Source organism: Pseudophryne corroboree, chromosome 3, assembly GCF_028390025.1.
Source record: "Pseudophryne corroboree isolate aPseCor3 chromosome 3, aPseCor3.hap2, whole genome shotgun sequence".
Lineage (NCBI taxonomy): Eukaryota > Metazoa > Chordata > Amphibia > Anura > Myobatrachidae > Pseudophryne > Pseudophryne corroboree.
The window spans coordinates 796027384-796041768 of NC_086446.1; the positions used below are offsets into that span (position 1 = coordinate 796027384).

Below are 14385 nucleotides of genomic sequence, written 5' to 3' on the forward strand. Positions count from 1 at the left end.
AGCAATAGTCTGCTTTGAAGCAGGAGCACCCAGCTTGTTGGGTGCATACAGGATAAATAGCGAGTCAGTTTTCCTGACACTAGCCGTCCTGGAAACCTAAATTTTCAGGGCCCTGACTACGTCCTTCAACTTGGAAGCCTCCAAGTCTTTAGTAGCCGCAGGCACCACGATAGGTTGGTTCAAATGAAAGGCTGATACCACCTTAGGGAGAAACTGGGGACGAGTCCTTAATTCTGCCCTATCCTATGGAAAATCAGATAAGGGCTTTTACATGACAAAGCCGCCAATTCTGACACACGCCTGGCCGAAGCCAAGGCCAACAGCATGACCACTTTCCACGTGAGATATTTTAATTCCACGGTTTTAAGAGGCTCAAACCAATGTGACTTTAGGAAATCCAACACCACGTGAGATCCCAAGGTGCCACTGGAGGCACAAAAGGGGGCTGAATATGCAGCACTCCCTTAACAAATGTCTGAACTTCAGGTAGTGAAGCCAGTTCTCTCTGGAAGAAAATCGATAGAGCCGAAATCTGGACCTTAATGGAACCCAATTTTAGGCCCATAGTCACCCCTGACTGTAGGAAGTGCAGAAAACGGCCCAGCTGAAATTCCTCCGTTGGGGCCTTCCTGGCCTCACACCACGCAACATATTTTCGCCAAATGCGGTGATAATGGTTTGCGGTCACTTCTTTCCTAGCTTTAATCAGCGTAGGAATGACTTCCTCCGGAATGCCCTTTTCCTTCAGGATCCGGTGTTCAACCGCCATGCCGTCAAACGCAGCCGCGGTAAGTCTTGGAACAGACAGGGCCCCTGCTGCAGCAGGTCCTGTCTGAGCGGCAGAGGCCATGGGTCCTCTGAGATCATTTCTTGAAGTTCCGGGTACCAAGCTCTTCTTGGCCAATCCGGAACAATGAGTATAGTTCTTACTCCTCTTCTCCTTATTATCCTCAGTACCTTGGGTATGAGAGGAAGAGGAGGGAACACATAAACCGACCGGTACACCCACGGTGTCACTAGAGCGTCCACAGCTATCGCCTGAGGGTATCTTGACCTGGCGCAATATCTTTCTAGCTTTTTGTTGAGGCGGGACGCCATCATGTCCACCTGTGGCCTTTCCCAACGGTTTACAATCAGTTGGAAGACTTCTGGATGAAGTCCCCACTCTCCCGGGTGGAGGTCGTGCCTGCTGAGGAAGTCTGCTTCCCAGTTGTCCACTCCCGGAATGAACACTGCTGACAGTGCTAACACGTGATTTTCCGCCCTTCGGAGAATCCTTGTGGCTTCTGCCATCGCCGTCCTGCTTCTTGTGCCGCCCTGTCGGTTTACATGGGCGACTGCCGTGATGTTGTCTGACTGGATCAGTACCGGCTGGTTTTGAAGCAGGGGTTTTGCCTGACTTAGGGCATTGTAAATGGCCCTCAGTTCCAGAATATTTATGTGTAGGGAAGTCTCCTGACTCGACCATAGTCCTTGGAAGTTTCTTCCCTGTGTGACTGCCCCCCAGCCTCGAAGGCTGGCATCCGTGGTCACCAGGACCCAGTCCTGTATGCCGAATCTGCGGCCCTCTTGAAGATGAGCACTTTGCAGCCACCACAGCAGAGACACCCTGGTCCTTGGAGACAGGGTTATCAGCCGATGCATCTGAAGATCCGATCCGGACCACTTGTCCAACTGGTCCCACTGAAAAGTCCTTGCATGGAACCTGCCGAATGGAATTGCTTCGTAGGAAGCTACCATTTTTCCCAGGACTCGCGTGCAGTGATGCACCGACACCTGTTTTGGTTTCAGGAGGCCTCTGACTAGAGATGACAGCTCCTTGGCTTTCTCCTCCGGGAGAAACACTTTTTTCTGTTCTGTGTCCAGAACCATCCCCAGGAACAGTAGACGTGTCGTAGGGACCAGCTGTGACTTTGGAATATTTAGAATCCAACCGTGCTGTTGTTGCACCTCCCGAGATAGTGCTACCCCGACCAACAACTGCTCCCTGGACCTCGCCTTTATCAGTAGATCGTCCAAGTACGGGATAATTAAAACTCCCTTTTTTCGAAGGAGTATCATCATTTTGGCCATTACCTTGGTAAATACCCTCGGTGCCGTGGACAGACCAAACGGCAACGTCTGGAATTGGTAATGACAATCCTGTACCGCAAATCTGAGGTACTCCTGGTGAGGATGGTAAATGGGGACATGCAGGTAAGCATCCTTGATGTCCAGTGATACCATGTAATCCCCCTCGTCCAGGCTTGAAATAACCGCCCTGAGCGATTCCATCTTGAACTTGAATTTTTTTATATAAGTGTTCAAGGATTTCAAATTTAAAATGGGTCTCACCGAACCGTCCGGTTTCGGTACCACAAACATTGTGGAATAGTAACCCCGACCTTGTTGAAGGAGGGGCACCTTGACTATCACCTGCTGGGAATACAGCTTGTGAATTGCCTCTAGCACTGCCTCCCTGCCTGAGGGAGTTGTTGGCAAGGCAGATTTGAGGAAACGGCGGGGGGGAGACGTCTCGAATTCCAGCTTGTACCCCTGAGATACCACTTGAAGGATCCAGTGAGCAAGCCCACTGAAGTTTTTGAGACGGGCCCCCACCATACCTGGCTCCGCCTGTGGAGCCCCAGCGTCATGCGGTGGACTTGGAGGAAGCGGGGGAGGACTTTTGCTCCTGGGAACTGGCTGTATGCTGCAGCTTTTTCCCTCTACCTCTGCCTCTGGGCAGAAAGGACGTGCCTATAACCCGCTTGCCTTTCTGGGGCCGAAAGGACTGTACCTGATAATACGGTGCTTTCTTTGGCTGTGAGGGAACATGGGGTAAAAATGCTGACTTCCCAGCTGTGGCTGTGGAAACGAGGTCCGAGAGACCATCCCCAAACAACTCCTCACCTTTTATAAGGCAAAACTTCCATGTGCCTTTTAGAATCTGCATCACCTGTCCACTGCCGAGTCCATAATCCTCTCCTGGCAGAAATGGACATTGCACTTATTTTAGATGCCAGCCGGCAAATATCCCTCTGTGCATCTCTCATGTATAAGACTGCGTCTTTTATATGCTCTACGGTTAGCAGTATAGTGTCCCTGTCTAGGGTATCAATATTTTCTGACAGGGAATCTGACCACGCAGCTGCAGCACTGCACATCCATGCTGAAGCAATAGCTGGTCTCAGTATAACACCTGTGTGTGTATATACAGACTTCAGGATAGCCTCCTGCTTCCTATCAGCAGGCTCCTTTAGGGCGGCCGTATCTGGAGACGGTAGTGCCACCTTCTTTGACAGGCGTGTGAGCGCTTTATCCACCCTAGGGGATGTTTCCCAACGTGACCTATCCTCTGGCGGGAAAGGGTACGCCATTAGTAACCTTTTAGAAATTACCAGTTTATTATCAGGGGAAGCCCACGCTTCTTCACACACTTCATTTAATTCCTCAGATGGGGGAAAAACCACTGGTAGTTTTTTCTCCCCAAACATAATACCCTTTTTTGTGGTACCTGGGGTAACATCAGAAATGTGCAACACATTTTTCATTGCCTCAATCATGTAACGTGTGGCCCTATTGGAAGTTACCTTAGTCTCATCGTCGTCGACACTGGATTCAGTATCCGTGTCGACATCTGAGTCTGCCATCTGAGGTAGCGGGCGTTTTAGAGCCCCTGATGGCTTTTGAGACAGTTGGGCAGGCACGAGCTGAGAAGCCGGCTGTCCCACATCTGCTATGTCGTCAAACCTTTTATGTAAGGAGTTGACACTTTCACGTAATTCCTTCCACAAGTCCATCCACTCAGGTGTCGGCCCCGCAGGGGGTGACATCACATTTATCGGCAACTGCTCCGCCTCCACATAAGCCTCCTCATCAAACATGTCGACACAGACGTACCGACACACCGCACACACACAGGGAATGCTCTGACTGAGGACAGGACCCCACAAAGCCCTTTGGGGAGACAGAGAGAGAGTATGCCAGCACACACCAGAGCGCTATATAACACAGGGATTAACACTGTAACTGAGTGATTTTCCCAATAGCTGCTTGTATACACAATATTGCGCCTAAATTTAGTGCCCCCCCCTCTCTTTTTTACCCTATGTAGTCTGGAAACTGCAGGGGAGAGCCTGGGAGTGATCCTTCCAGCGGAGCTGTGAGGGAAAATGGCGCCAGTGTGCTGAGGGAGATAGCCCCGCCCCTTTTCCGGCGGACTTCTCCAGCTTTATTGTAGGTATATCTGGCAGGGGATTTTACACATATATAGTCTCTAAGACTATATTATGTGTAGTTTTGCCAGCCAAGGTACTTAATATTGCAGCCCAGGGCGCCCCCCCCCCCAGCGCCCTGCACCCATCAGTGACCGGAGTGTGAGGTGTGCATAGGAAGCAATGGCGCACAGCTGCAGTGCTGTGCGCTACCTTGATGAAGACCGAAGTCTTCTGCCGCCGATTTCCAGGACTGTCTTCTTGCTTCTGGCTCTGTAAGGGGGACGGTGGCGCAGCTTCGGGACCGGACGATCGAGGTCGGGCCCTGTGTTCGATCCCTCTGGAGCTAATGGTGTCCAGTAGCCTAGAAGCCCAAGCTGGCTGCAAGCAGGTAGGTTCGCTTCTCTCCCCTTAGTCCCTCGTAGCAGTGAGTCTGTTGCCAGCAGGTCTCACTGAAAATAAAAAACCTAAAATAAACTTTCTTTTTCTAGGAGCTCAGGAGAGCCCCTAGTGTGCATCCAGCTCAGCCGGGCACAAGATTCTAACTGAGGTCTGGAGGAGGGTCATAGGGGGAGGAGCCAGTGCACACCAGGTAGTCCTAAAGCTTTCTTTAGTTGTGCCCAGTCTCCTGCAGAGCCGCTATTCCCCATGGTCCTTACGGAGTCCCAGCATCCACTTAGGATGTCAGAGAAATCCCCTATAGCCAGCAAAGCTGTCTAATCATTTCAGTGCACGTTCTTACCTGTGGTATCTCCCAGCAGATCCTAAAGAGGAGCCATCTCTACTGTGCACAGAGCAGGGTATAGAGGACGAGTCTCCGGAATACAGCACCGTCATTGTCACAGGTCAGAGTGATGAACTGGAGGACGCCAGCCCTGTAGAGTTCAGTCTTCGTGCCCCTGATAACGGGCAGTGCCAGCTCAGCCTACTGGCAGTGTGTGGGCCTCTGTCTGACCCCCCGGGAGGATGCTACTCCCATCTCTATGTTCCATATTGCCCCCCACACTACCATCTCTATGTTCCATACTGCCCCACACTCTCCCATCTCTATGTCCTATACTGCCCCCCCACACACTCCCATCTCTATGTCCCATACTGCCCCCCCCACACTCCCATCTCTATGTTCCATATTGCCTCCCCCCCCACATACTCCCATCTCTTTGTTCCATACTGCCCCCCACACTACCATCTCTATGTTCCATACTGCCCCCCACACTACCATCTCTATGTTCCATACTGCCCCACACTCTCCCATCTCTATGTCCCATACTGCCCCCCCCACACACTTCCATCTCTGTCCCATACTGCCCCCCCACACTCCCATCTCTATGTTCCATATTGCCCCCCCCCCACACACTCCCATCTCTATGTTCCATACTGCCCCCACTCTCCCATCTCTATGTCCCATACTGCCCTCCACAGTCCCACCTCTATGTTCCATACTGCCCCCCACACACACTCCCATCTCTGTCCCATACTGCCCCCACACACACTCCCATCTCTATGTTCCATATTGCCCCACACTCTCCCATCTCTATGTCCCATACTGCCCCCCACACTCCCATCTCTATGTTCCATACTGCCCCCCCACTACCATCTCTATGTTCCATACTGCCCCCCACACACACTACCATCTCTATGTTCCATATTGCCCCCACTCTCCCATCTCTATGTCCTATACTGCCCCCCACACACACTCCCATCTCTATGTTCCATACTGCCCCCACACACTCCCATCTCTATGTTCCATACTGCCCCCCCCACACACTCCCATCTCTATGTTCCATACTGTCCCCCACACTACCATCTCTATGTCCCATACTGTCCCCACACTCCCATCTCTATGTTCCATACTGCCCCCCCACACACTCCCATCTCTATGTCCCATACTGCCCCCCACACTCCCATCTCTATGTTCCATACTGTCCCCCACACACACTCCCATCTCTATGTCCCATACTGCCCCCCACACTCACATCTCTATGTCCCATACTGTCCCCCACACTACCATCTCTCTGTCCCATACTGTCCCCACACTCCCATCTCTATGTTCCATACTGCCCCCCACACACTCCCATCTCTGTCCCATACTGCCCCCCACACTCCCATCTCTATGTTCCATACTGTCCCCCACACACACTCCCATCTCTATGTCCCATACTGCCCCCCACACTCCCATCTCTATGTCCCATACTGTCCCCACACTCCCATCTCTATGTTCCATACTGCCCCCCCACACACTCCCATCTCTATGTCCCATACTGCCCCCCACACTCCCATCTCTATGTTCCATACTGTCCCCCACACTCCCATCTCTATGTTCCATACTGCCCCCCACACTCCCATCTCTATGTCCCATACTGCACCCCCACACTCCCATCTCTATGTCCCATACTGTCCCCATACACTCCCATCTCTATGTCCCATACTGCCCCCCACACACCCATCTCTATGTCCCATACTGTCCCCCCACACTCCCATCTCTATGCCCCATACTGCACCCCCACCTCTATGTCCCATACTGTCCCCATACACTCCCATCTCTATGTCCCATACTGCCCCCCACACACCCATCTCTATGTCCCATACTGTCCCCCCACACTCCCATCTCTATGCCCCATACTGCACCCCCACCTCTATGTCCCATACTGTCCCCATACACTCCCATCTCTATGTCCCATACTGCCCCCCACACACCCATCTCTATGTCCCATACTGTCCCCCCACACTCCCATCTCTATGCCCCATACTGCACCCCCACCTCTATGTCCCATACTGTCCCCATACACTCCCATCTCTATGTCCCATACTGCCCCCCACACACCCATCTCTATGTCCCATACTGTCCCCCCACACTCCCATCTCTATGCCCCATACTGCACCCCCACACTCCCATCTCTACGTCCCATACTGCCCCCCACACTCCCATCTCTATGTCCCATACTGCCCCCCACACTCCCATCTCTATGTCCCATACTGTCCCCCCACACTCCCATCTCTATGCCCCATACTGCCCCCCCCCCACTCCCATCTCTATGTTCCATACTGTCCCCCTACACTCGCACCTCTACGATCAATTACTCTGACATGCGGGGGGGACGCTGCATCCCTCCAACGTTCCCACCCCGCGACCGCCTCTATCTGTCAATCAGGCAGGGGCGATCGCACAAGTGAGATGCCGTTGCATCTGAATTGGCCCCTAGGATCTGTGCAGGCTTCTATAGTATAACAAGGTGACACTTTCTGCTTGGACCCTTTAGGAAAGGTGCTTTTCATATAGAGCAGTCTCTCCAGGTGTCCCTGTTTCCTGCATCTACAACATGTTCTCCTGTGTTACCTTATTGCGTCACATTATATCTGTGACTGTAAGGGTCATTCCAGTGGTTACGTTTGCTGTCCCTATCCATTGACCATAGTACCGCTACTGTCTAGACCAGTGGTTCCCAACCAACCTTGGTCCTTAAGTACCCCCACCAGTTCGTGTTTTCCAGGTCACCTAGCAGTTGACCAGGTGAATTCATTACTCACTGACACATTATAATAGACCCACAGGTGGAGCAAATGATTTCACTTGCAATCCTGTGAGGAGTCCTGGAAAACATGAACTGTTGGGGGGGTTGGGGTACTTGAGGACCGAGGTTGGGAACCACTGCTCTAGAACATTCCATGTATATGCACTTGCATGTTTCTTTTGCCAAATTTATTTTGGTTTAGTTTCTTAAATAGAGACACCATACTGTTCAAATGGGATCGTTAATGCAGTTTCTGTAATGCATCCTGCATGCCCTTTTTAGTTTTTCATGTCTTACCCGAATTAGCTCATCATCTTCAACTAATAAGCTAATAGCTACTTGTGTCTTTCTGTAGTATCTCATTCTTGGTTGTTCAGTCTCCATCATCTGGTTCATCATCTGATATTTGGACCTACCCCATAGCACCCGTAAATGATCCAGCCTCCCCAGTTGTATGTACTTGTTTCAAAGTCTGCATGCAGTTACAATTGCATGAACATACCCTTCCTATAGTTGCCATCCATTGTGCATTTGTTGCCTCCACCCACACTGTAACTGCATTTCTGATGGCTGTGCAGACAAATAGCCAATGAAGGTAGCTTATTACACAGTAATAAAATGTTGACACTGATGAAATGTTGACATGGCATGTGGACAAACCAGTCCAGGTGCTGCAGCGTTTTAACTTACCTAGTCCGATGACTCTGGCAGTGTATTGTGGTCTGGCAGAGTCATCTGATGAAGTGGTTCCAGTGGTTAGTAGGCTACCCATAACCCTCCACTTCTGCAGCCTAACACTAATGTTGGCATTGTATTGTGCAGAATGTCAACATTTCGTCATTGTGATTGTCAACTTAGTGACTGTATCCTGGGGAAAAGGCCAGCAATTAGAGTGCCAAGCTGCACCGTGAGTTATATGTTTTATCAGTCTGCCAAACAATCTGGGTACCAGGTGTGCCTCTGCTTACTAGACTGGGCAACCGGTATGGCTCTGCATACTAGACTGGGCAACCGGTATGGCTCTGCATACTAGACTGGGCAACCGGTATGGCTCTGCATACTAGACTGGGCAACCGGTATGGCTCTGCATACTAGACTGGGCAACCGGTATGGCTCTGCATACTAGACTGGGCAACCGGTATGGCTCTGCATACTAGACTGGGCAACCGGTATGGCTCTGCATACTAGACTGGGCAACCGGTATGGCTCTGCATACTAGACTGGACAACTGGTATGGCTCTGCATACTAGACTGGGTAATCTGTATGGCTCTGCATAATAGGCTGGGCAATCTGTATGGCTCTGCATACTAGACTGGGCAACAGTTATGGCTCTGCATACTTGACTGGGAAACCGCTATGGCTCTGCATACTTGACTGGGAAACCGCTATGGCTCTGCATACTGACTGGGCAACCGGTATGGCTCTGCATACTAGACTGGGCAACCGGTATGGCTCTGCATACTAACTGGGCAACCGGTATGGCTCTGCATACTAGACTGGGAAACCGCTATGGCTCTGCATACTAGACTGGGTAATCTGTATGGCTCTGCATAATAGGCTGGGCAATCTGTATGGCTCTGCATACTAGACTGGGCAACCGTTATGGCTCTGCATACTTGACTGGGAAACCGCTATGGCTCTGCATACTTGACTGGGAAACCGCTATGGCTCTGCATACTTGACTGGGAAACCGCTATGGCTCTGCATACTTGACTGGGAAACCGCTATGGCTCTGCATACTGACTGGGCAACCGGTATGGCTCTGCATACTAGACTGGGCAACCGGTATGACTCTGCATACTAGACTGGGCAACCGGTATGGCTCTGCATACTAACTGGGCAACCGGTATGGCTCTGCATACTAGACTGGGAAACCGCTATGGCTCTGCGTACTGACTAGGCAACCGGTATGGCTCTGCATACTAGACTGGGCAACCGGTATGGCTCTTCATACTAGACTGGGCAACCGGTATGGCTCTGCATATCATACTGGGTAATTGGTTTGCTCGCTCATCACTCACTGCGTGGGGCCCCCAGCATGTTCTAAACTGGGCCCTATTGTGTCTTATATAGTTCCTGACAGGACTGGGCTGACAACTGCAGCATAGAGGCAAATGTTGGGGGGAGTCGGAGATGTTTGCAGTGAGGTATAAATCCCCTATAGCCAGCAAAGCTGTCTAATCATTTCAGTGCACGTTCTTACCTGTGTTATCTCCCAGCAGATCCTAAAGAGGAGCCATCTCTACTGTGCACAGAGCAGGGTATAGAGGACGAGTCTCCGGAATACAGCACCGTCATTGTCACAGGTCAGAGTGATGAACTGGAGGACGCCAGCCCTGTAGAGTTCAGTCTTCGTGCCCCTGACAACACAACAGCTGATAACGGGCAGTGCCAGCTCAGCCTACTGGCAGTGTGTGGGCCTCTGTCTGACCCCCCGGGAGGATGCTACGGCGCTTATAGCGCCGAGGCACGCCAGGGACCAGGCTTCTTCACTGCAGGTGGGCAGTTCCAGCCAGTAAACCTAAAAATGAAAGCAAATTTCCCAGCAACCGCTCCTGCCCCGCGACGCTCAGCCCGCTGCGCCGGCTCATGTAAGCTGCCAGCCTTTGTATATGATACAGGACCGGGAGGAGACGGACAAAGGCCCAAGTTCCAGCCTGAAACTGTTGATGAGACGTCAGCGCCCAGCAGAAAGAAGAGCCGCACCCTCTACAACATTGGTGAGGCCAGTAGTGTTACCTGCCTGCTGTATAATCACTGTTTTATATATGTCTGTTACCTGGAACTTTACGCCTTCTGATAACCTTAACTTATTACTCTACATCCTACATTTGCAACTTTCACTAAATGCACGGCTTTAACTTTTCTGTTTTTCACATATGGAGCCGGATGTAACGCCGTCTCAGTTGGCCGGATGGCATCCCGCACCCACGGGCAACTGGGATGGCGTCCCGCACCCACGGGCAACTGGGATGGCGTCCCGCACCCACGGCCAACTTGGATGGCAACCCGCACCCACGGCCAACCAGGATGGCATTACATCCGGGCCCTGATCCTCAGTTTTTTTTATTATTTTTAACATAGGACCTCTCGGGTTAAAAATATATAAGTTAATCATTAATATAGCACACACATATTCAGGCCGGATTGGGGGGGGGGGGGGGGGGGAGTGACAGGGGCAGCGGTACTGTGGTCCCCACACATTGCATACCTCCCAGCTGTCCCGATGTCCCCACACATTGCATACCTCCCAGCTGTCCCGATCTCTGCAGTGTCCGCGGTCGGGGAAGTAAGGTTGGGGAGGACGCTCTGAGTCTGACGCCGCTACTCGTTATTGCAAAGCAGCGGAGAATGGATGACGGGCGCACCGCAGACTATGCCAGCTCAAGGAGATTCTGGGGGTTGTCCAGCAGCTCCGGAAGTGCTGGACAAGCCTCAGGCATGACGAAAACGGGGAGTGGATCTCCGTCTTTGCATGGTGCTGGAGGCCACGCAGCCTTGTCGCCAAGCCACGCCCTCGGACTGCGGCACGCTAGGGGGCCCCACAACCTCGGATGCCCTGGGCCCCCACCTACCTTAATCCGGCCCTGCAAATGTTACACAGCGCTTTATAGAGAATATCTAGGTTCCCTATTACACTGGGGTTCATTTTTTTTGTCAAAAGCCAGGTCACCTACTGTGCTGTGTATCGAGGGGGAGGGAGGTGGAACCCACACGGAGAGTACATACAAACCCTGCCTTGGTCAGTAACTGAACTGATGACACCAGGGCTGTGTTTTTCACTTATCCTTAAGATTAATCAGTACCACCTGTAGATCTCTTGCGTTAGTTAATTAACACATCTGTGCTCAGCTAGTTGATCTGGAAAACATGCTCTGTTGGGAAATGTTTCCTTTCACTGTTTAGTTGGGAGTGGGTGTGGCCAGGAGAGTGACTAACATGCAAATGAGCCTGACTACTATGCTAAAATCACATCAGCCAGCAGCCCGGTGGGCCATTAGGGTACTGGGCGAATGAGAAAGCTATGGTGGAGATATATAAGGCCTTCTAAAGAGGACAGCTTCTAGCTCTCATTTTATAGCACATACTAGATAAATGATAGTTTTAAGCTGATTGATTGCTATGGGCAACTTCACTTGATCTCATTAGAAGGTTTGATACATCCCTCCCCTCGCAATTGTCTAATTGAAATGGAAAAAAAATTGTTTCAAAGTCTTTTTTACTCTTTCTTATGACCGGTCACACTGACTTTCCCCAAACTCCATGGTCTGCTCCTCCTCACCTCCCACCTCTTTAGACCTCTCCGTTTCTCCTCTGTCACAGCACTCCCCATTAGTACATTTCTATGCTTTGTATTCATTCATGTCTCATCCCCTAACAATCTCTCCATCCCCTGGGCCGTCTTCCAGGCCAGTTGCACGAACTGGAGCGAATCTTTATGGAGGACCATTATCCAGACAGCGAGAAGAGGCGGGAGATTGCGGAAGTTGTTGGCGTCACACCGCAGAGAATAATGGTGACTTTGCGGCTTCTCCTCTATTCCGTATATACGTAGATCACCATCATGTTTCCTCACCGTCCAACAGATGTTCTGCTACCTTCAGATAATTTACTAATCAGACAGAAATCCCAGCAATTATCCGGCATTTCAGTTCCGGGGGTCGTTTTGCCGGTCTCTGCCTGATTCCCCCCCTCTTTCATACAGAGAAGCAAATTACCGTGTCAAGAATTTCTACCCGGCAATTTGCGGATCAGAACGGGTATTTTGTCTATGTGAAAGGGTCATCCCTGGTGGTAATTTCCTGGATCGAAGTCACGGGAATTTCAATTTCAACCCGGGATGACCCTTTCACACAAACTGTAATCCATAGTCCTTTATTGCCCTTGGATACACCATAGCTGGGTATAATTAGTGTTAATAGTTTTATTATTTCTTAGGATAATTATAGGCAATAATATTAAAAGAAAATGTAAATTTTTCAAATAAAAGCTTCATGTATAAATTAACAATTTGAACTTCTCTCCTGTAATCCAGATATTCTATAAACTACAAAATCTAAAGATCATATTACATTATACGAGAGCTACCAGTTACAAATAATACAGTAGAATATATATATATATATATATATATATACAGTCATGCACTTCCCTGGGTTATAGATCATCTCGGCCATTGTACCTGCCTGTGGTGCGATAGTCATTCCTCCTAATTACTTTTATAAGATAAACTTCAGCTCTTGTGTAGAGATGTCCTGGATAGCTACAGTAGCTAGACATAAGAAGTACAACAGGCTTATTTATCAATGAGTGATAAATATCACTGTGAGTGATAAACTGCACCAGCCAATCATCTCCCAACTGTCATTTTTCAAACACATGACAGTTAGGAGCTGATTGGCTGGTGCAATTTATCACTCACAGTGAAATTTATCACTCATTGATAAATGAGCCCGCAAGTGTTAAGCGATGTACAGTATGTTCTGTCTTGGTAGGAAAATGTACATTCTGAAATTTGCATAAACTGTTTATTGATCTTACCGTCTCTGCTGCTTTTGGCTATGGGGGTAATTCAGACCTGATCGTTAGGCTGCGTTTTCTCACAGTCTGCGATCAGGTCTGAACTGCGCATGCGTATGGACCGCAATGCGCAGGCGCGATGGACGACAGCAACGGGCATTGGTGCATAGCGACGGGATGGTGCGAAAAAAGGGACTGCGCGGGCAATCGCAAGGTGGCTGACAGGAAGACGGCGTTTGTGGGTGGCAACTGACCGTTTTCAGGGAGTGTCTGGAAAAACGCAGGCGTGTCCAAGCGTTTGCAGGGCGGGAGTCTGACATCAATTCCGGTCCTGGACAGGCTGTAGTGATCGCAGCGGCTGAGTAAGTCCTGGGCAGTGCAGAGACTGCACAAAATCAGTTTGTACCGCTCTGCTACACATAGGATCACACATTTGCACAGCTAAAATACACTCCACCCATAGGCGGCGACTATCTGATCGCAACGCTGCAAAAATCGCTGCCCAGCAATTAGGTCTGAATTACCCCCATGTTCCTGCGTTATTTCGCTGCCTTGTAACGCTTGCTTTTATTTCAGGTTTGGTTTCAAAACCGCAGGGCCAAATGGCGCAAAGTGGAGAAATCTTCCGTCAGAAGTGTCAAAAAATCGGTTGCTTCCTCTGTGGGGATGTCTCGTTCCGAGAGCACCATTCTCACTGCTTCTGCTCTCTCCCGCCCAGAGACCGTTTCGTTTGCAGTCACGTCAAGTTATCACCCATACGGATCGTTACCAGCCATCAGGAATGGGTGAGAGAACTGGGTTGTGTCTCATTTTTTGGCTGAGTCTTAAGGCAGCTTAGTGGTGGGTCAGTGGGCCGGAGACACGGACTGTGAGTACCACATCTTGTGCTGCAGCATAATGTATCCCCTCTTCCAGTATCTCAATGTCGACAGTATCTCAACAGTAAAGTATTGATGGACAATAGAAGTAAGTGATTGGATCAAAAGTGCAACTAGATAAAGGTTGTGCCTATAATCCAATTACTTCAATTGTCTATTTTCTTATCCTGATTGGGCAGGTTCAGGTTTTGGGGTTGGGCAGTAATCATTAGCAGCAGAGATCCCCTTATTTCTTCTTTCATTCAGTAAAGTAATGAGTCTTCTTCAACATATATCCCTGT

At 50.2% G+C, this 14385-nt stretch overlaps 1 protein-coding gene across 4 annotated transcripts in view; it reads left to right on the top strand.

Annotated features, from left to right (window-relative positions):
* Positions 1–14385, top strand: part of LOC135058277 (homeobox protein NOBOX-like) — a 113610-nt gene that overhangs the window by 55011 nt on the left and 44214 nt on the right. For 2 of the 4 annotated variants that reach the window (XM_063963800.1, XM_063963797.1), the window contains exons 2-5: positions 4952–5038; positions 9929–10426; positions 12116–12222; positions 13803–14011. In XM_063963800.1, coding sequence (XP_063819870.1) covers positions 4952–5038; positions 9929–10426; positions 12116–12222; positions 13803–14011 — 901 coding nt within the window. The remainder of the gene's footprint in view (positions 1–4951; positions 5039–9928; positions 10427–12115; positions 12223–13802; positions 14012–14385) is intronic. The other 2 variants (XM_063963799.1, XM_063963798.1) reach the window with 2 other exon arrangements.